This window comes from Melospiza georgiana, chromosome 2 (genome assembly GCF_028018845.1).
Source record: "Melospiza georgiana isolate bMelGeo1 chromosome 2, bMelGeo1.pri, whole genome shotgun sequence".
NCBI classification, from domain to species: domain Eukaryota; kingdom Metazoa; phylum Chordata; class Aves; order Passeriformes; family Passerellidae; genus Melospiza; species Melospiza georgiana.
The window spans coordinates 1,202,501-1,224,148 of record NC_080431.1 but is presented as its reverse complement, the minus strand read 5'-3'; the positions used below and the strand labels follow the sequence as shown (position 1 = coordinate 1,224,148).

Below are 21,648 nucleotides of genomic sequence, written 5' to 3'. Positions count from 1 at the left end.
ATGAATTACGTAGAAAGAGGGGTGGGAGCCTGGTGTGGGTCGAGGCCGTGTTGTGGGAACGGGAGGGTTTGGGTGTGATCCTGCACCTTGCCATGCTTCCCTACAACTCCCTCCCCTGGCCCTGAACTCCTCTTCCCCCTGGAAAATTCCATCTCTTGCAGGAGGCTGCAGGGAGGCTGCAGGTGGCCACGTTGCATCAAGATTATTCCCTACAAGCAGCACAGTCGAGCGTTTCCAAATGGGAATCGCTCCTGTCAAACCACAAATTCTGCTATTCCTGCCCTGCAAACATTCCCACAAGTTCTTTCACCTGATTGCCAGAGAATCTCCAAGTGCCATGGTGCAAGGAATGCCTTTTGCAAGATTTCCTCCCTCCCAAGCTCCCTCACAGGCTTTATTTTCTTTTTTTTTTTCCCCTAAGGGAATGCTAACACACAGCAGAGAAAATATTTGGAGGCTGATCCTGGCTTGGGAGCAAAGTGAAGGGAAGATGGGCAGAGGGTCACCACAGCTGGAGGGCCTGAAAATATTGTCAATTAAAAAAAAAAAAAGCCCAAATCAAAAATAAGGCCAAATCAAAAATACCTGGATTTATGGGTATCCAGCAGCTCTTATTGCTATTGTTGGCTGGTTGGATTTTACCAAAAATAAAGCCTCAAATGTTGTTTTCCACCCTGCTGAAAAGCCAGGATCCCATTTGATGCTCTCCAGCTGGGAACCACATCATCCCCACGTTCCCAGAGGGGATGGCAAAGAGTCAGGGGGTCTCTCTGGGAAGGACCAGATTCAGGGGGATGTTGGTGGCTGGAGGAAAACCTGATGCTCTGAACGTCCCTCATTAAAACAAACCCCTTAAATAACATTTCCTGGGAATTACATCCCAAAACTGAAACCATGCTGAACTGAGTGATTTATTATTCATAAAATGCAGTAGCAAATCCTTGCCTGGAGGGTTCAGCCACTTGGAGGCATGATGGCCTCAGGCTTCAAGGGGCTCCTGGGCTTTGGGGGTCACCACCACCACTAAAATCCTATTTTTCCCCCCAAATCTTGCATTGCAGATTGTGTTTTGAAGTAAAGGTAAGGTCTGGGATGGGTTAATGGTTCAGAGTTATTTTCCCTTCCTCTTTAGCTGGAATTTTAATCTCAGACACTTCAGTGGCTGCTGAGGATGGTTTAACTCCTCCTGCTCTTTCTCACTGATGCCCAGAGTGATCCTTCACTGTGGAAATCCCTTTTCCTTCACCAACATCAGCAAAGCTTTGCTGGAATGAAATATCTGAGAAGCTGGTGGCCCCCACCAGTGTCCCCCATTGTGACCTTCCCAGGACCCTCAGTTAAGCCAAGACTTGACCAAGGGAAGGACTTGGGACCAAGGGAAGGGCAGGGAGCATCTCCCCACCTTGGGAAGGAGCCACCCAAGCCTGGCACTGTGTGGTGGCCCTGGTTCCACACAGTGCCTCAAGGCTGGTCACCAAATGTCCTCACTGAAGCCTCTGGCCCAACAGGTGGCAAATATTTCACCACTCCACGCTTTGGTTAATGAGTATTTCTGCCTGGGAATAATGGGATGAGGAGCTCTGGATCTGCTATTGATCCAAGCAAAGGAATTAAAACCCAACTGCCCTGTGTCAGTGGGAACACTGCGTGATCCACCACGCTCCCCTCCTGGGGCTTTCTCCCCACCTTTCATGTTTCTTTTCCTTCCAGTAGAAAGCCCAACATCTCCTTTCCACACCCAGGTCCGAATTTTAGGAGTGGTTCCCAAAGTGGCGTCTGGGACAGTGGTGGGATGGTGTCTGCTGGTTCAGGTTGTTTGCAGAGCCCAGGCTGGGATCCCAAAGCTCAGGGACCCCACAAACCAGACTGCCACTATGCTGGGAGACCTGGCTCAATGCTGACAGACAGCTCCTGGTGTGTAACACAAACATGAGAGGGAAAAAAGGGATCTCAGAACTCTTCAATTCTTAGGATCTGGGGATTTTTTGGCCCAGGTTTAACTGCAATGTGCTACAAACAGAGCAAGGATGATGTGTTGGTGTTATTTCCCAAGGTCTGTTGCTCTTTACTAATCAAGCCAAATAGGGAATCTACTGATGATTGGCTCCTTTGCTCTTTTTTCCTTCTCCTTTCCCTCAATACCACCCCAAAGTGCAGCCCAAGGGTGCCCCTTCCCCACCCCACAGCACAGTCTTCCCCCACTTTGTTCCTCTCAGGGCTGAGGAGATCAACCAGAGCTTTGCTCTAGATTTCCTTCAAAACCAGCAGAATCAACCAAATCGCCCCCAAACAGAAGGGCCAACACCCAACCTGACAAACTCCTGGGACCAGCCAGTGGGAGGGAAAATCCTCCTGGGATCCCTAGGCTTGTTACTCCCCACCTGCCCCATGCCCAAGGGAAGGAGCTCCAGGAGCAGAAGCCACGCTGGGAGACTCCACCGAGAGCATGGAACACTTTTGGCACACTTGAGGCAAAAATCAAAACCCAACCAAGCTTTTGTCTTTAAAAAAAAAAAACCCAAAAAAGTCCCAAAAACCTTGTTTCTATGCTGGGTTTAGTGACAAGGATTTAAAAACAAACTGGCCACAAGCATTGTCTGCAAATCCAAACTGCCTCTGCTGCCCTCGAGACAACTTATTGCTCTACTTGGACACCCCGAGGGGGGCTGTCACCAGCTCCCTGTCCCCATGTCCCAGGTAAGCCAAACCCCTCCAAATGACCCTGATGCCCACAGCCTCTGCGTGCCTGGTGTCCCCCACCCTGCTCCATGCCAACTGTGGATCACCTTCCCTGCTGTCACCTCTGCTCAGGTGCCTTCCCGTGAAGGAGGCGACGTGTTTATTGCTATTGCTTCCTCCTCTGCCACCCCTCCAAGCAGAGCAGCCAGACATCCTCCTCCTCCCCGGCCTTTCTCCCTGGTGCTGGTATTTGTGCTTGGGTGAACATTCCTCCTGGAAGTCTTGGAGCTGCAACCCAAAGAACGGGAGGGGGACACCTCAACTGCCATGGAGGCAGTGCCAACACCGCGGGTGCAAGCTGAAGCCACCCATCTTCCCCTTGCCCTGCCTTGAAGACTCATCTCCATCAACCAGACACCCTCTTTTCCCACACCACCATACTCTGGAGAAGCTCCTCAGACCAAACCCTGAACCTGGATGAGCTCCTCACACCAAACCTTGAACCTGGAGAAGCTCTTCAGACCAAACCTTAAACTGAGAGAAGCTCCTCAGACCAAACCCTAAACCTGGAGAAGCCCCTCAGACCAAACTCTAAACTGAGAGAAGCTCCTCACACCAAACCCTAAACCTGGAGAAGCTCCTCAGACCAAACCCTAAACCTGGATGAACTCCTCAGACCAAACCCTAAACCTGGATGAACTCCTCAGACCAAACCCTGAACCTGGAGGAGCTCCTCAGACCAAACTCTGAACCTAGAGGAGCTCTTCAGACCAAGCCCTAAACTGAGAGAAGCTCCCCAGATCAACCCTTGGACCTGGAGAAGCTCTCCAGATCAATCCTTGGACGTGGAGAAGCTCTCCAGCCCAACCTTTGGACATCTCCTTGCTTCCCTCAGCAGCTGCCCAGCACATCTGTGCCTGCAAGCAGCAGCCACGCAAGGAAGGAGCCTCCTTCTCCCCCACACTGCCCCAGGACGTGGCTGAGGGGAGCATCCCGTTCTCCCAAGGGGTTCCAGATGCTCCCAGGGCATGCATCTTCCTGCTGCTCCCTTCCCATCACCCATGATCCGTGTGCCCAGTTGGAAAAAGCAGACCAAAGACCCGCTGGTGACCAGTCCTCGTGCTTCCTAAGACAAGTGTGTTACGTTGCTAATTATATTTATATTCTCTTACTCCTACAAAAAGAAGGGATGAGTTCAGAATTCCACTGCAGATAATGCATTTATAATCTATCACGACAGCTATCTGGAAGACACCAATTTTCTTGTAATATGTTATGAAAGATTGAATAATTTATATTCTTCAACTAAAAATACCCAAACCAAATCGGAATAAGCCTGCCTACCAGCGCTGTGCTTTTCACATAGTACCCTGAACATCAACCACTCTTACTAGCCAAAAAAAATCTAGGCTCTTGTCAACAACAACGACAACAGAAAAAGAACAGAAAGAACCCAAACGAACAAGAAGTGGGGGGATCTTTGCACCACTCAGCTGGGCAATGCTGGAAAAGTGAAGATTCTGAGCTTTCAAATGATAGGACCGAAGAGAGAACTCAACTATTGCTCAGTGTCAGTATGTGTGGTACACAATTCATGTGGGAGGGGGAGGAAGGGGGGAAAAAAAGAGGCAGAAGATTAGAAAAAGCAGCTTTTACAAAAACCACTAAAGAATGCATAAAGTGACCCTTGCACTTTTTTTTTTTTCTTTTGTTCTTGCAAACAGACGAGGCGCTGCAGCCCAGCGGCCGCAGCACCGATGTAAGACTTGTGTAGTTGCATACAATGTTTGACTCCGGATCTGGAAGAAAGCAAATACATTAAAAACTGGGAGTTAGAAGGATGTTCTCCTCCTCTCTGCACCCCTGCACCACGTGGAGCTGATCCATATGGAATTTAACCATCCCTGTGGGCAATTTGTCAGGCAGGGAGCTGGGAAAGCAGCAGCTCACCCGTGCTATCCAACACAGAGGATTACAAATACGCAGATGAGCTGCTCCCTGCTAATTGCACACCAATTTGGGAGGGGCAGGATTAGCCCAGCGTAATTTGTGTGGCACAGAGAGATTTCAGATAACCCCGGGGCTGGATGGGCTCTCCACGGGCAGCATCGTGCTCCCATCAGCTGCCTGTGCTGGTAATTGGGCATGATGGGCCAAGGGCTGCAGGAACCAGCAGCTGGCATTTCTGGGATCCCAGGCATGACAGGAACACACAGGCAGTGCACGCAACCCCGGTGCTAATGAACAGCCTGATCTCCCAGCAGGGGAAAGGAAATATTCCAGGGACACAAAGATGGGGAGGGACTCTGCCAGGGAATGCAGTGGGAATGGTTTCAAACCGCCACAGGGCAGGGGTGGATGGGATACCGGGAAGGAACTCCTCCCTGAGAGCCCAGAGAAGCCCCTGGAAGTGCCCGAGGTGGGGCTGGATGGGGTCTGGAGGCAGCACTCACATGGATTGGCCAGTGGTTTACCAGTGTGGAGGTACGTAGCTGTAGGTGGGGGTTCCTTGAGCCCTGTACGTTGGCACGGACACTGGATGTGCTCCGATGGCGGTGTGTTGGGGGGTGGTCAACAAGGTTCCTGCAGGGAAGGGAAACACTTGGCACGGAGCAGAGGAGCTGGCATCCGTGCCTGCAGTGGGGCAGGGACGGCACCAGCTGCCCCCTGTTCCCTTCTCCCTTTTCCCCCTTTCCCCAGATAATTTTTCTGCCCGCCAGACCCGATTCAAAGGTGTTGGACCCACACGATTGGGATCAGCCAGCACCACAAACAGAATAAGAACACCTGAAGCTCCAGCAGATTTTCCATGCTAGCTCTGGCTCTTAACCTTAAGGGTTTTCCTTGGTTTTTTCCAGTGTTCCTTGTCCCTAAAGACAGGAAGCAAAGCTGGCCACAACCTGCTGACATCTACCTGCTGAAAGCACTGGGACAGCAAATCACTGAAACAAACTGGAAGGGATGAGGGATGAAAAGGGAGATGAGGAAAAAAACTCAACAAATCTCCAGGGAAAATTGAGAGAGAGCCTTTTTTTTAAGTCTGCAGTCAGTCAACAGAGGGATTTTAGGTCGGAATTTGTACAGTGCCTTCATGGGGAGGGAGAACATAGCCCTGGACTACTCTGTTCTGGGAGCAACTGGATGCTCAAACCAAATTCTCAGTTTCGGGGTATCTCTCTACAAATGTTATTAATGAAATTCTAAAACATCCCACGTGCATTAATTACATTTATCCACTTCTTAATATAAGCAACAGTAAATCTCTCAGAGTGGTTCATGTCACATCCAGGCTGCAATATCTCTGCTTGGAATAGGGATTGTGTCCCATTACAGACTCCTATTTCACAGCTAATGCAGATGCAAAAGGATGAATGATGCATTTCTTGGCATAATTCAATATACAATCCCAAGAATTGTTAAGGAGAAAAATACAGGCTTTGAGAAAAAAAAACAAAACCAAAAACTCTATCTTACTTAACGTGCTATTAATTGCAGTTAGAATCTGCGTGTAAAATGTAGAGGAACAGGGATACATAAAACAAGGTGAACATTCATTTTGTCAAACAAAAACATTCATTTTGTCAAACAAAAACATGACCATAAGTGTCTTTGAAAAAAGAGCTTGAGGGAAATACAACCACTTGAGGATGAACCAACGTGGTTATTCCTTCAGTTAAGGAACAGACAGAGGAAGGGACAATATATTTAAGGACATAGAAAAATCCATCTAAGGATGCAGGAGTGAGCCAAACCAAAGGTCTCCTCTGCTGAGTCAGTCAGATGAGGATTTGGGGTAAATGACTGCGTTTTTGCCGGCACAGGAGCAGCACCCAGCCAGCAAACCCAGCAGGTGAGGCGGGGCAGCACCCGGGGCGCAGGGGGAGTTTTTTGCCCCGTTTGTTTCCTTACCTGCTGACATGGCCATGGTGGTGCCAGCCACCATGCCCATGGCCACGCCGTTGGTGCGCGGCGCGGCCACGGGCGCGGGGTAGATGGCCGAGGGGATGCTGTTGGGCTGCACCACCGTGGTGTGGTGGATGACGTGAGGCTGGGCCGCGTACACGGGCTGGGTGTAGTAAGCTCCCTGGTGGAGAAGGGGAAAAAACAAAATCCCATCATTATTCCAGGTTTTTTCCAACCTAAGGAGTTCTTGGCTCCGTAACTCGAGCGCTGCCCGAGGACTGGTGGGTTGTGGTCCCATGGATGAGCTCCTGTGCCTGGGATGCCTTGAGGAGGCTGCCCTAGAACAGAGCTAAAGAATAAAGCAGGGATTTATTAAAAGGATCTCCTCAATGGGTTTGTCCTGGATGGATTCACTCCTTGACCCTGCTGCCTCCCTTTGATGGGATGAAACAGGGCCTGGACACAAATGTCTGCTGGTGTAGAAAAGGAACAAGAGATGGAAGGGAAGGACAAGCCACGGTTCTTGGGTCCAGGTATTGTGTCATCTTATTGGGTTTCACACGGGGCTTCAAAATCCAGGCTGCAGGGTTTTGAAACAAGGGGAGAAGGATGCACAGGAATAAAAGGAGCCAACAGAAAAAGAAGAAAAAGCTTCACATGCTAAGTAATGAAGGGCCTGAAATGAGGAGATGCACATGGGAGAGAACTGCTGTCCCCAGGACAGGCAGCAGCACTGTAAAGACCTGCAAACCAGGCATGGGAGGAAAGAAAACAAGGATTTGAATCAGCACAAGGGAGATTTTATTGTGCATTAGTGAAAGCCCCATTAGAGAACCTCTGAAGGTCTGGATTAAGGGGAAAAGGAGGTGCAGGGCAACTATTCCATCACTTCTTTCTTTCAGGAGCCACAAAGGTTCACAGGACAAATGGCAAATTCTGTGGCTGGGATTGGAGAGCAACCAGTGTGCAGGGGTGGGTTGGACTTCACTGGACTCAGGTGTGTTGGGGCATGGCTGAGGGCACAGGAGGTGGCACCTACCTGGGTGTACAGGTTCTGCTGTGGGCAGGCACTGTGATGGGCACAGGAGGTGGCACCTACCTGGGTGCACAGGTTCTGCTGTGGGCAGGCACTGTGATGGGCACAGGAGGTGGCACCTACCTGGGTGTACAGGTTCTGCTGTGGGGAGGCACTGTGATGGGCACGGGAGGTGGCACCTACCTGGGTGTACAGGTTCTGCTGTGGGCAGGCACTGTGATGGGCACGGGAGGTGGCACCTACCTGGGTGTACAGGTTCTGCTGTGGGTAGGCACTTCTGATGGGGTACATCGCGGTCTGGTACGGGTTCGGAGACGGCGAGTAGGGAGGAGGGGCGTTGTTACTCTGGGTTGGTGGCACCTTGTAGGGAGTCCCCGCAGTGTACCCTGCCACAGACACAAGAGGGGTGCCAGTCAGGGCCTGGCATGGCTGCTCAGGGCTGGCAGGAGGGCTGGGAGGAACCATCCCCTGAGCAAACGGGCCCCAAAGACTGCACAGGATGGAGAGGAGAAGGCAAGGCTCAGCCCAGCCAAAACACTCAAATATATTTCACTTATTTACTCAAATATATTTCACTTATTTACTCAAATATATTTAACTCAAATATGTTTAACTTATTTACTCCACCAGTGTTCAGCAATTAGAGATGACCAAGATTTCAAGTCTAATATCCCACATCATCCTCCAGGCACTGAAACAGGGCGAAGAACACACGGAGCTTTTAGGAGCTCCCAAACAGCATCTCGTCCCCTCCTGATTACTGCAGATTGGAAAAATAGGTGTTAATTAACAGGGGGAATAGCTGTGACTCTTTTCCTCACTCACATTAGCAGGAGAGCAACCATCTTCCAATGAGAAGTGGAAAAGGTTTGAAATATTGATCAGAGCAGAAGTGCAGCCTCCTCCATCAGGACTCCTCCAGGAACCCAGTCAGCCACAGACCAACCAACCTCCTGGTTTTACATCTAATGGATTTTCTTCTCTATTCTGAACTCATTTTTCAAACAAATACCTCAGAGGCTGCCAGTTCTCAGTGTCACACTTCATTTCTGAGGGGTGTCTAGAGCTGTGGACCTGCTCAAGCCTGTGTGGTTTCACTACTTTGAATACCAAGACTTGCAGTGTTTCCTGATTGATGAATCACAGACAGTTTATCTCCTATATTAAAAAGGTATTAAAACACAATAACCCAGGCAGAGGTAATCTGCTGTGCTTATAAACTGGGGAAAAAACAGAACAACCTGCAGGTAAAACAATGTGAAAACAAGGTTTGATGACACAAGATGATGGAGGCTCCTCTCTGTCTGGCAGATAATTTTAAAACCTAATTATGACTAACACCTTATTAGGATTAGGCTGGCGGGGCCTGTGCTGCTGCCGCTTTGTGGTTCAGCAGCAGCCAGCCTTTAAGCTCCAGCTTCTATTAAAATTGCTGATTAAATCCCTCATGTCCCTCCAGAAATCTCAGCCTTATTGATCCTGCAGCTCACAAGTGCACAGAAATGGTTTTCTATAAAAGGCTTCTTGTGGGGGGGGGCAAAGAGCCCAGTGGGGAATTTTGTGTTGCTGCTTGTTTCCAGGGTTCACCACAAGCACGATTTCTCAGCTGGGCAAGGAACTGACAGGATGTCCACAATTCTACCCCTCTGCCTCCCTCAGGTGAGACCCCACCTGCAGAGCTGCCTCCAGCTCTGGGGACACAGCAGAAGGACCTGGAGCTGCTGGACAGAGTCCAGAGGAGGCACCAGAGCTGCTCCAGGGCTGGACCGTGCCCATTGTACAGCCCCTACCCCAAGGAATGAAAGGGACATCCTTTTTCCAAGAGAAAGTCTCCTAAAGACTTTAAAAATATTTATTTTTAATAATTCTTTTAATAAAAAGAAATTACATTTCTTCCTCTCACCTTGTTGTGCAATTGATTGGATTTAGAAGGAAAAAGGAGCCTGGAGCAGCTGTAAGGTGAGGAACCCTCTGACCCCACAGCACTCATGGCCCAGATTAAGCAGGGGCCAGAGGACACCCCACATACCAGGGAAAGCATCCCAGGGTTTATCAGGGAGCTTATCAGCCCTGCTGGAGGCACTCCTTATCCTCTTCAGGGGTGAGATGACAAGGCTGCACTGGAAAAGCCTGTTTGACTGTGATCCCTCAATGGCATCTCCTCCCCCTGCTCCTGCTCAGCCAGCCTGGCTTACAAGGTGGGAGTTTCAGCAGTGCTCCTTGAAAATCAGCCTTTCTTTTGGAATTCTTTCATTTTCAAGGGAATGGGGAATAATGTCCCTTTGGAGATAAACACCTGTGAACAACCCTGGGTTGCTCCCAGGGATCAAACACTCAGCTAAGAGAGAGGTTTCACCTTCTCCACTGGAATTCCTCCTCTGCAGGAGCAGCAGGAGGGTTAGTGCTCTCCTTTTCATGATCCTTCAAGGTTTTATTCCATCAAAGCCAGGCTGGATGGGGCTTGGAGCCACCTGGTCTAGTGCAAGGTGCCCACGAGGGTTGGAGCAAGATGGTGTTCAATTCCCTCCCAACCCAAACCAGTGTTTAATTCTGTGATCCCAAATCACCCTGTCCACACATCACCCTGGCGCCAGCAGGGGAGGCAAACAGGCACACACCACCACCCCAGTAAGCCCAGAAGGAAAGGTTTATTTACTGAAGGCTGCAGAAGAAGCCTGGTAGGTTCTGTTCTCCGTGCCCGTGTCCACAGGGAGGTGGAAGGTGCCCTCGGTGGCGCAGGACGAGGAGGTCTGGGGCCAGGCCTGCTTCATCAGAAGTGTGGCTGGAGTGGGGACAGAGAAGAGGTGTCACACAGAGCACTGAGGGACAGCTTCCCACACTTAGGTCACACTGGAATCACCTTGTTCATCTCTTCCCTCCAGGTTCCTAGCCCTGAGGTGCTGAGCCCCAGGGAAGGGACTTCACATCTCAGTCAGGGCTTGGAAATCTTCCTGGAGCAAGGGTGTTCCACACCCTCCACATCTGCTGAGACCCTGAATTAGCCCTCTCTGAAGGTACAGCTGTAAATCTGAGTGTCACAGGGCTGAAGGTGGGAATGATTGGGATCAATCCTCTAGATTGGGAGGCTGAGGAGGAATTGGCACTGGGGCCACAGCCTGCAGCAGCACAACACATCCCAGAGGATGGAAATCCACCTCCCAGAGTGCAGGGAAGCACTGCTGCAGGTCTGCTGGTCCACCACAGCCCCCTGAGACTCTCCTGGACTCAAACAGGAATGGGGAGCACAGAGGACACCCAGCAGTGCTGCTCTGCTGGCCACCAGCAGCTGTGGGAGATACTCATGGGTGTGAGATCCACCCGGATGCTGCTCCTCCCTCCTCCTCCTCCAACAGAACACCAGGAGCTTTGTGGGGAGTCAGAGATTCAAGCCCAATTTCTCCTGCACTCAGTCACTGATCATTTTCTGCTCCAAGTGTCTGCCCTCTCCCAAAGGTTTGGGAGTTATTAAGGATTTCCAGGCTCCTTGCTTTATTTTCCATGCTAGGCTGCACTCAGGAACATCACACTGGAGAGCAACTCCCAGCGCTGCCACAGAAACACTCCCTCACTCCTGCTTTTACTCAGAATCAGATTCACTTTCGCCTCTGGATTTCACAGAGGTTTTAATCTCTGAGACTGATGAGACAATTCATTGCAATGTTACACGAATCCTTCCTCTGTGGTTTTCCCTCTCCACGTTAAACCTGCCACAAAATCAAGGCAATTTGGGTTGGAGATGGCTGGGAGATGGCCACAGCTCTGCATTTTCTTTATTAAATCACAGATCCTTGGAGAATCCATCACTTAAAACTACACAAAAGGTGGACCAGGGAGGTTTCAGGAACATAAATATCTCCTGCTCCTTTGCAATAATTCACAGGGATCACAACCCAGCCATGACTATCTAATGTCATTTAAGGGACACTCCAACCAGTGTCTTCTGGATTTGGTTTATCCTCTCACATAAATAGAAATAAAATAAGGAGTTTATTCATTATCAGTTTAACCCCTGGCAAATCAACCAGTGGGAACTGAGCAAACAAAGTGAGCTGTAGGTCTCTGCAGCACTGGGGCTGCTCTGTTTTCCTGACGGGACCTTTAGATGACATGGGAATGTTCAGGACATATTTTAAGTGGAAAACACAAAATTATGAACCCTTTGAAAGCATTGTAGGAGACCCAGCCTCCCTCTAACAACCTCATTTGGGATGGATACAGCCTCCAGCCCTGAAGGAAGTTTGCAATAAGCTGAATTCCGCAGGCAGTCCCGTGCCTGAGTGCCTCAAAACGATGAGAGCATTTATTCCTGGAAAGCCTCGTGAGGCACTACAGGATGTTCACCTCTCCAGAGCCCAAGACACCCCTCAGGGCACCCACTGGTGTCCCCAAAGAGTGGGTGGGCACCTCTAGAGGATGGCTCAGAGCTCTGCTGATGCTCCAGCTCCCTTCTGCAAAGCAGCATTGCCTCCAGCAATCCCCAGGGGCAGGAATGGGGGATTGGAGCCTCCATCCTGCCCCACAACATTCCCACACAGATCCCTCATTTCGGGGGCTGATTTCAGTCCTGCTCTGGGAGGGCACTGCTGCAGAGCCATTATTTCTGCCCTGCATTATTAATAAACACAGCTCCAGCCTCCACGAGCAAAGTGCGTGTCCTACTTTCAGGAAAAGAAAAAAGGGAGGCTTTAATGAAGGAAGTTAAAACAAAACAACCATGAGCAAGACAGAATGCCTGTGAGGGAACATGCACCAGGCTTAATGAAGACATACATAATTGTATTTTTTTAAATTGTGTCTCTTGCAGCAGAGTGATTTTAGATGCTCATTTCTGCATACTTAGAAGTATATTTTTAAGAACAGTGTCCTAAAAAAACAGGCCTATTGCAAGCATGAGTTTGCAATGCTGTGTTTTGCCTTGCGTCTCTCCCTTTAAAAACTGTGGAAAATGCAGCAGGAAAATCACACAGGGCAGGAATTGAAGTGAATGGAAAGGAATTAATAGAATCACAGAAAATCCTGAGTTGGGAGGGATCAATGAGGATCATCCAGTCCAACTCATGCCCTTGCCCATAGGGCTCCTTTGGAATAATCTGGGGAATAATTTAACACCTTTTGGGCTCAAACACCAGCAAATATTCACTAGAAACCTGGCATTGGGAGAGGGAGAAATCAAGACTGGCTCCAATCACCATTTTCCTTTCCTCACTGGAGGAAACAAGAGGACTCCAAACTTGTCCAAGCTCCTCTCCTTGTTTCCCTCTGACGCTGTTGCAAAGCTTAGGTCACTACTTCATTGAATTTCCCATGTGGATCCCAGGATTCTGGGAACCACAAGGTCAAGAGAAGAGCATGAGCACGGCTGACTTCCAGTGAAGCTTCAGGGAGTGTTTGGAGAACATCAGGGACAAAAGCAGGTGGGATTTGAAAACTGGAATTATCTTTGCTCAGGGGTTGATCTCCTGTCAAGACTCTGCATGGAATCCACCAAAATTGATAAGGTTTGAGGCAAGAGACACCTGAGAGGGAGCAGGAGATCTTCAGGGTGCAGCAGAGAGGGTGATCCAGCTGGGACAGAACGGTTCTGCTCAAGAGACCTTGCTTGCATGTACCTCCCAAGAACTCAGACACCACAAGCTCTGTTCCCAGCAGTATTGAGGGGCACCTTTCCCTGGGCAATCTCCACATGCAGAACCAGATGAACTCTAGGTTTGTGACTGTTTTATAGTGAGCTGGAGGGATTTCTGCCAGCAGGAAGCACCTCCTGCCCAGCCTGGGAGCTCTGGAACAAGACCTTGTCCATGGATGGGATGTTCAGGAGCAGCTATTCTGCTGGCAACATGCAGCATCTCTTTCTTTTTTAAACTCAATGTCTAAAACCCCTTAAAACATAATTAGAATTAGTCTGCTGTTTGAGAAGTCCAAGATTTTGGCCCCCGAGCTGATTGCCAGTGTGTCTGAAGGACACCAGGAGCACATTGCTCTCCAGGCTTTTTCCAGCCTCCTGTGTGACAGCAGCTCCTTCAATTTGAGGAAACACTCTCTGTACTGATGGAGGTTTTAGCTCAGCCACTGAACCACAGAATTAGCTCAGCCCAATTCCATTTAGCACAGTTGAGGATGCTGTCACTCTGTCACATGTCTCCACTGCTGGGAGATTTTATGGCACTTCTTTTCCATCAGTTAGCTCTCAGAATCCCTTATTTTTTTCCTCCTGGAAGTCTGCTTTCCATTGAGAAGGGACCACTGAGTGTGGTGCTGGGAGGTTCTGAGCAGCAGAGCCTGCTCCTGCTTCCCAGAGTGGTTAAAATGGTTTAAAACCCTGCTGTGATATTAAATGGTATTGATTTCAAGAGCTGCAAAAATTGTTTGTAACAGAACCACAGAATGGTTTGGGTTGGAAGGGACCTTAAGGACAATCCAGTTCCAGCCCTGTGCCTTGGGCAGGGACACCTTTACCTAAACCAGGTCTCTTCAACTTGCCCTCAAGATTTATGGGAAGCTCTATAAAAGTTTCAGCATTTTCATTCCAATTTTAATTTCTGAATTTTAATTTTCATAGTTTCCTTGCTAGTTTAGAGCTTAGCTGTGTTACCCACTGGAAGGTTTCTGTTCTCCATAAAAATTGACTTGTCAGCTCTCTGGACATCAGGAGATTTCCAAGATGGAAATTATTAAATGGTGTCTAAGATGTACAAGAAGCAATTCAGACCCCCCAAAAATCCCTATCACTGAGTGATTTGGGGTTTCCTCTCCCTTGGGTGTTCCCTTGGCCATGTGCCCACTGAGTGGAGGAGCTGCTGCCTGCACAGCTGGGGACAAGTGACATTTTGTAATATCCAGGCCAAAATGCCAGAATGCTGCAGTATTTACATTCCTGGCTGAGCAGGGAGGACATTGCCAGCCTCTGGCAGGACAAGCTACTCATAAATTCATGGGCTTTTTCTTATTCTAGGGAGTTGTTTTCATTTAATTCCTCCAGTGTTTTATCCTTCAGGGGAAAGGAGGGTGGCCAGCACAAATCCAGGGGAACAAAAATTGTTTCATGTTCCATGTTAAGGCTTTAATGGGAAAAAATTTAGCTAAAGACCTTATTAAAAGCACATAAACCCAAACAAAACACAACAGATCCCTTCCAGAATCATCCACAATAAACAGCTTTATGGAATATGTGTAAACTGTGATGTGGAGAAGACAAAACCAGAAGATTTTGGCAACAAACCCCTCATTCCTGTTTCATCAGCCTTGGAAAGTGCCTGAGCCTGGGGAGCCACTGATTTTATGGCAACTGGGGGACTGAAAACTTGGCAATTAAGGGGAAGAGAGGACTTAGCAAGACTGGCACAAAGTCCAGCTCTTCCTGCTGCACACTGAGCTCAAAATGCAGCTTCATTTGGAAGGGCTAAAATCCTGCAGCTCTTTTGAGGCAAACCCACTCAGAATAAACATCTCAAGCAACCAAAAGTCAAATTGAAGGGTGAGATGTTATTTTTCATCTGCAGAGCTTGGGAATGGATGAGCAAGGAACGTTTTGAAGCCTTTCTGAGGATTCTTACCTGGGGCATAGCCGGGGCTGCTGGTTGGATACATGTTGGGATTGTAGGCTGGGGCAGCAGTGGGATAGCCTGTTGGATAACCTGAAAGGAAAGAAAACACCATTAGGATTTTATCAATCCAGCAAGGATGGCACCCCTGAAAAGCAGTAAATAACCTGTGTGAGCACAGAGGCCACCGAGGGAAAACACAGGTAGATTCCCTGAGGACAGGAAGGACCATGAATGTGCTCCATGTGTGACATCATCAATATTTCATCCTTATTTCTGTAGGAAACAAGGATCAGAACGCAGAATGCAGGTGTGCTCGCTGTGCTTTGGAGAAAACTGCTGGGAAAATCCATACTCTGAACGTGGAATTCATGTACAAAACCCCACCAGCACAGCAATATTGGAAAGGATCTCCTGTGGCAGCACTTTGGAGAGATCAGCACTCCCATCAAGCAGAGCTCCTTGCTGAAGGGAAGGCAGGGATCCTGCAGGAAAACACGCCAGCCTTGGATTCACCCATGGCTGCACAGTGCTGTTCCCAGGAGGGGCCTGAGTACCTGCCAGGCCACCTGGAAGGACCCTCTGGAGCCAGGCAGGGTTTAATGGGCACTTTGGGCAGGGCTGCAGAGCACCCTCAGCTTGCAGAGGTCACTGGCAGAGGTCAGAGGGAGCTCAGGGCAGCTGTGTGAGGGAAGAGAGGGGCTGGAAATCCTGGCACACCCCAGAGCCTGTGTGCACCCACACAGTGCATGCTGTTAGCTGATTTATAGCGGCCCATACTGTCACCATCATACTTCTAAAGCCCCATACCTTCTCAGTGATATTCCTTGGGGGCAGTTCTTCACAGCACAGACTTCACCTCCTGCCTGTTGCTGCCGCTCAGCCAGGGCTCCTTCCAGGCTGTCCCTGCCTGGCCCAGCCCAGCCCCTTTTATCCCAGTTACCTTCACTGGCCACAGCTGCAGCCCATCAAGAGCAACCGGGGCTCATCAGGGCAAGGCCTAGACACAGATATTCAAATACAATACAGATATTTTACTGGGAGTCCTACTATAGTGCAGGTGTCCAGCATCCAGTTCCTACCTCACTGGAAATTCCTGTCCTCTGTGGAGAGCACAGCCACAACCTCTGCACCTAGGTCTGCTCCTTTTCCACAGAATCACACAATGTCCTGAGCTGGAAGGGACCCAAGGATCATCCAGCCCAACTCCTGTTCCTGTACAGATATCCCAAATCCCACTCTGTGCATCCCTGGAGTGATCTCCAACTGCTCCTGGAGCTCTGTGGGGCTGTGCCCATTCCCTGCCCAGCACCTCTGGGGGAAGAACCTTTCCCTAAAACCCAACCTGAGCATCCCCTGGCACAGCTCCAGCCCTTCCCTGGCATCCTGTCACTGCTCACCATTTTGCTTTCCATTTCCTTCAATTTCTTGAGGTTTTCCCTACAGAAGAGAGCAACACCTGAGCAACTCCATCCTCCTGAGGTGCTGTTGAGGGAGCAGGGCACGTTAACCCTGCTTTGCTGGTGGACAGTTTGGCTCTGTGTGTGTCACCACTCGGTTTATCTGTGTCCCCTTGGCCAGCATCCCAGAGCAGAGCCAATGCAATGGCCCTTGGAGAGTGTTTCCATGCCAAGCCCCACTGATGCTGCCTGCTGGCTGCCAGCTAAGGCTGGAAGGAGGTAATTAGCAGTGGATTTACACCCATCTTTTTTAATATTTCATTTTATTAAATAAAAGCCAGCATGGGTCTGTATTTCCCTCTTCGGAGCACCAAAAGAGCCACAGCCCAAATCCCAGTGCTCCCAAACCCTGGCACCACTGGCTTCTGTGGCAAAATGCTGAGGTTCATTTGAATAAATCTAATTCAACAATCATGGCCACTGTACTGGAATAAATGACTGGATGTTCTACCCTCTCATTTTCATCAGTGATATATTTGGCTTCTAAATCAGGTTAATTAAAAATTGCTGTAGTTAATGTTGGATAAGCAGCAGTTTAACAGGTTTTTTTTGGTTGTTTTTTAGGCTACACAGAACTGTGTTTTCATCGTACCCAGGAATATCTAAACCCTTCCAGCAATCAAGAAGCTCCTTAGAAAGTTATTTGCAGATGCAGTGATTGCAAGCAGAGCATTAATGATGAGGATCTTATATCAGAAACATCCCTTCTCTCCAGCTCATTAGAAGACAACCATGTCTTTTCCAGGACACTCGCTGCTCCACACTCCTCCTCTTTCCTCCTGACAATCTGGTCAGGGGTGCTACACCAACCCCAGCTCACTTCTTGTGCATTTTCCCTAAAATTGTGTATTTTCCTGTGTTTCTTCATGGGGTTTTGGCACATGGTTTAGTGGAACCCCAGAGAGGCTGGGGTTGGAAGGGACCCCAAAGACCATCCCAGCTCCCTGCCATGGGCACAGATGGTGATGGCTGTGTGTGCCATGGTGCTGGGAACTCCCCTGCCCGTTTGCAAGGGATCTATGTGACAAGCTCTTGGGGCTCCAAGGGGTTCTTCTGACCTTTGCTGCTGGAAAATCCCCCCAAATAAGCTCTGAATCCCCCAAACTGCTGCAGACTTTAGTAATAATCTTTAATTACCAGTCTTCGGTCACCAGCCATGACAAACACAGTGCTGTGTTGTCACAAATGTTTCACCTGTGCCCTCTGAGGTGCCACCAGCACTCACCCACTGCCAAAATCAGGAAAAAAACCTCCTTTACTCAGATCAAAATTTTTAAGGGGTTATACCTTAAAAAAAAAGAGCCTGAAATAAGTCAAAGCACAAGAAAAGTGAGGTTTTGGGTAAGATTTTCCATCCAGCTGAGTTTTGAAGGATTTATTTCAGGCAGATGGAAGTAACTGTGCATTTATAGAATCACAGAATTGTTTCACTTGGAAAGGACCTTGAGGACCATCAGGTCCAAGCCCACCCCAGCACTGCCAGGGCCACCACTGACCCATGTCCCCAAGTGCCACATCCACACCTATTTTAAAACCCTCCAGGGCTGGGGGTTTCACTGGTTTTCCTCCTTTTTTTGGATTGATTTTATGCTCGGCAGGACTCTTCCTTCCCGTGGTATCTTTTGTTGTTCTGAAGGTAAGTTATGGCTGGGTTTGCATTCATTTCAGCTCAAATAAATATGATTTCTATCAAGGAAGCTTTAATAGCTTTGGATGCCAAAAGAAGCCCTGCTCTGCACTATCTTCCACTCTGATCTCATAAACTTTGATAAGTGCTGACCTCCAGCAAGAAAACTTGTCCTTTCTATTTTAAGGCAAAGCAGAGATGGGAAAGGTACAGGAAAATTATTGTGGATTGCTCCTTTTTTTGGACATAGTGAAAAATAAGAAAGCAGCAGAATCTGGGGCAATTTGTGCCAGAAGAAACATGCCTGGAAATTCCCAGCACTCAAAATCCAGCAGGTTTAAAAATACATGAGGCATTTTTTATTTAGCAGGGCCTGTTGTGATTGGACAAAGGGAAAGGTTGCAAACTGCAGAAGGGTTGATTTAGATTAGATATGAGGGTGACATTTCTTACAAGGAGGATGATAAAACATTGGCACAGGGTGGCCAAAGAAGCTGTGGCTGCCCCTGGATCTCTGGAAGTGTCCAAGACCAGATTGGATAGAGCAGCCTGGGATAATGCAAGGTGTCCCTGCCTATGGACACTGGATGGCCTTTAAAATGTCCCTTCTGACTCAAAACTACTCCATAATCTTATAATTTTTATATCCTATTGGTTTTGCACCTTTTGTTTGTTGGCTCTTCACCCCCCAAATAATCCCAAATCAGCTCCCACACAGAAGAAAAAGCTGAGCTCCCCCATGATGGTCCCCATGCCTTCCATCCCCTTGGGTACAAAACAAAATCCAGATCCAACAACCAGGAATGATCTCAGGAGAGGTGACAACACCAAAGCCTGCAGCATCCTGCTCTGGCTTTCCCCCTGGAAAACCCAAGGCACCTCCTGTAAACTCCTGCTCCTGCTGCTGACAGAGCTCCCCCCCTGCCATGTCTGTCCTGCCTCGTCACCTTGAATGAAAAATAACAGCAAGAGGCTCAAACCCACTTGACATATAATGTCAGGAACAGAAAGAAAATATCCTTTACTTCCTATGGATCTGCACGTGACAGGACTCTGTCTCTGCTGGGCTTGAGGCCTTGCACTGGTGCAGAAGGAGAGAAAACGAGATTAAAAATATTGAACAAAATTTATTAGATTCCTCGTAGAAGAAATCCAAAGATGTTTTGTGGCTTATTTTAATTTAATATCATCTCCACAATCAATAGGAGTAAGAAAGGCAGTGTTCATTTAATCTCCTCCCCAGGGAAAACACACAGCACTCCAGCTCTGGGAAGCACTGGCTGAGCAGCTTTAAAAATCACCACACAATAACTGTGCAAAGCAAAAAGCACACAGGGCTGCATCAAGCAGGTATTTAAAAGCCATCTTTAATTTTTCATGTATTTTAAATGTTTCTGTAGCAAAATCACCCAAACAACACCCAAACCATGACAATACACAAGTGCTAAAGCTCTGAAGGTTCTCTGGAAATTCTTGAAAGAGAATTTGCTTCTCTTTGGCTACAGAGCCCATGCGTGGTCCATGGTCTAGCCTCCCACCCACTGGGAATTGTCACTTCCAACACTGAATTCCAGAATGTGCCATTTCACTTTTTCAAGAGTAATTTCATTGACCATTATCTGATCAAGGCCTTAATTGCTACGAGCAGCTGACATTAAGTTACAAGACAAAATATTCTCCTTTTTTCTTTTCCTTCACCAGTCTCAAGCAGCACAGACTCCTCAAAGCGGCCATGTCACAAGGATTTTTACAGGCTGATAAAGTGCCTTATCTAAGGGCAGGACAAAGCACCACAAAGCCACACTTCAGCTCCTTGAGCTGCCAAGGACTCCGGCTCCACACTCACTGCAATGAGAGCTCAATCAACCACCAGCAATCCCTGCAAGGAGAGGGCAGGCAGCCACACAAACTGTCCCTCTTGTGGCATTCACTGCACTCAGGTGGGTCAATATGAGATTAAATTGAGGTGAATTTGCTGCCCAGGGCACAGGTGAGTCCCCATACCTGAACGGGGTGGATGTGGTGCTTGGGGACACGGGTCAGTGGTGGCTTTGGTGGTTCTGGGGCAATGGCTGCACTCAGTGGTCTTGGAGGGCTTTTCCAACCCAATTCTGTGCTTCTGGTTTACCAGTCCTCCCTCTAAACCCTGTTAGCCACTGTCCAGCCCTTTGTTTGTGCTGAGTGACAGCTTTGAAGCTGCAGCAGCCCCAGGAACATTCCTGCTTCATGATCACCTCCTCGGGTCAGCCAGATGGAGCCCAAGCATTTTCCCCTGCAAAACACTTTCATGTTCTATTTTAAGCCCATCCAGCATTTCTCATTCTTTAGTGCCCAGCCCTCAGAAACTCTTCAAAACCAGGATTTGCAAGCACCTTCTCAGGACAAATATGTGAGAAGCCTCATGCCTTCAACTACTCACAGCTGTAAATGCATTCCCTTTAGAGCTGTTGGGAATTCACTCCTGCAGAGAATCCCACATGGGGGAATGAGTGATGTGCAGCTTTGGTACTTGAGGAATTACCCCCGAAGTGAGAAATGAGAGAGCAGACACCATGTAGGCTCCCTGGCACGGCTCCACCGAGCCTCCAGCAGCCAGACTGGCAGGAGAGGCTCCTGAAGGTTGGTTTGGGAGCAGTGACAGCGGAAAGAACGTGCCTGGAGATGGGATGGGGAGGGGACACGGGGAAAGGAGCTGAGGAGGACACGTGGGAGCTCCTCCTGCGGTGGAAAGCAGCCTGCAGAGAGGAAGAGCTGCAGCAGGGCTGTCACCAAGGCTTGCTCTCCCATGCCATGAATCAATCTCATTCCAGAAGGATCTCCCAGCCTGCCTGCCTGGCTCCTCACACAGCTGCAGAGCTCCAGGCTGAGGCTGTGCATCTCCTGCTGCCTTTTGAATATCCCTCAGCACAGGGGGTTTAGGGAGGGGACCTCTGAGCAGCCTCTCACACAGGGCCGTGCCAGACCTTCCCCGCTCAGTTTCAAACACTCGGGGTGAATCCTGCTCTGCCAGCTCAGGGCAGGGAGGATGGGATAACCTCTCCTTCCTTCCTTCCCTCATCACACCGATCCATTTCGCACATTTCCATGGCAAGTTCTTCCCAAACCTCTCCCCACAAGCAGCCAGGTGAATGCACCTGGATGCTGCTGGAGCAGGTTTCATTTCCCACTGATCATCCCACACAAGCACAGCTACCCCATCACTCACTCACCTCCCTGCCATGAAACTATTCCAGCCCACTCATGCTAAATGCATGTAAAAATAGAGGAAAAGCTGAAAGCAAGGGTGGGACTGTTCTGAAGAGCAAGTTAATGGATGGTTGAGAATCCAGCACTTCTGAAGGCTCTGAGGATAATAAATGCATTTGTTCCCATGAAAAAATGCCACCCCCTTATTACTGTTTC

General features: G+C 49.0%; 1 protein-coding gene across 1 annotated transcript in view; it reads right to left on the bottom strand.

The window, feature by feature from the left end:
• Positions 1 to 393: 393 nt before the first annotated feature.
• Positions 394 to 21,648, bottom strand: part of FAM168A (family with sequence similarity 168 member A) — a 123,521-nt gene continuing 102,266 nt past the window's right edge. Inside the window, exons 4-9 of the mRNA XM_058045148.1 lie at positions 15,172 to 15,252; positions 10,275 to 10,400; positions 7,862 to 8,004; positions 6,589 to 6,763; positions 5,133 to 5,262; positions 394 to 4,478 (exon numbers count right to left, since the gene is read on the bottom strand). Coding sequence (XP_057901131.1) covers positions 5,150 to 5,262; positions 6,589 to 6,763; positions 7,862 to 8,004; positions 10,275 to 10,400; positions 15,172 to 15,252 — 638 coding nt within the window. The 3' untranslated portion in view covers positions 394 to 4,478; positions 5,133 to 5,149. The remainder of the gene's footprint in view (positions 4,479 to 5,132; positions 5,263 to 6,588; positions 6,764 to 7,861; positions 8,005 to 10,274; positions 10,401 to 15,171; positions 15,253 to 21,648) is intronic.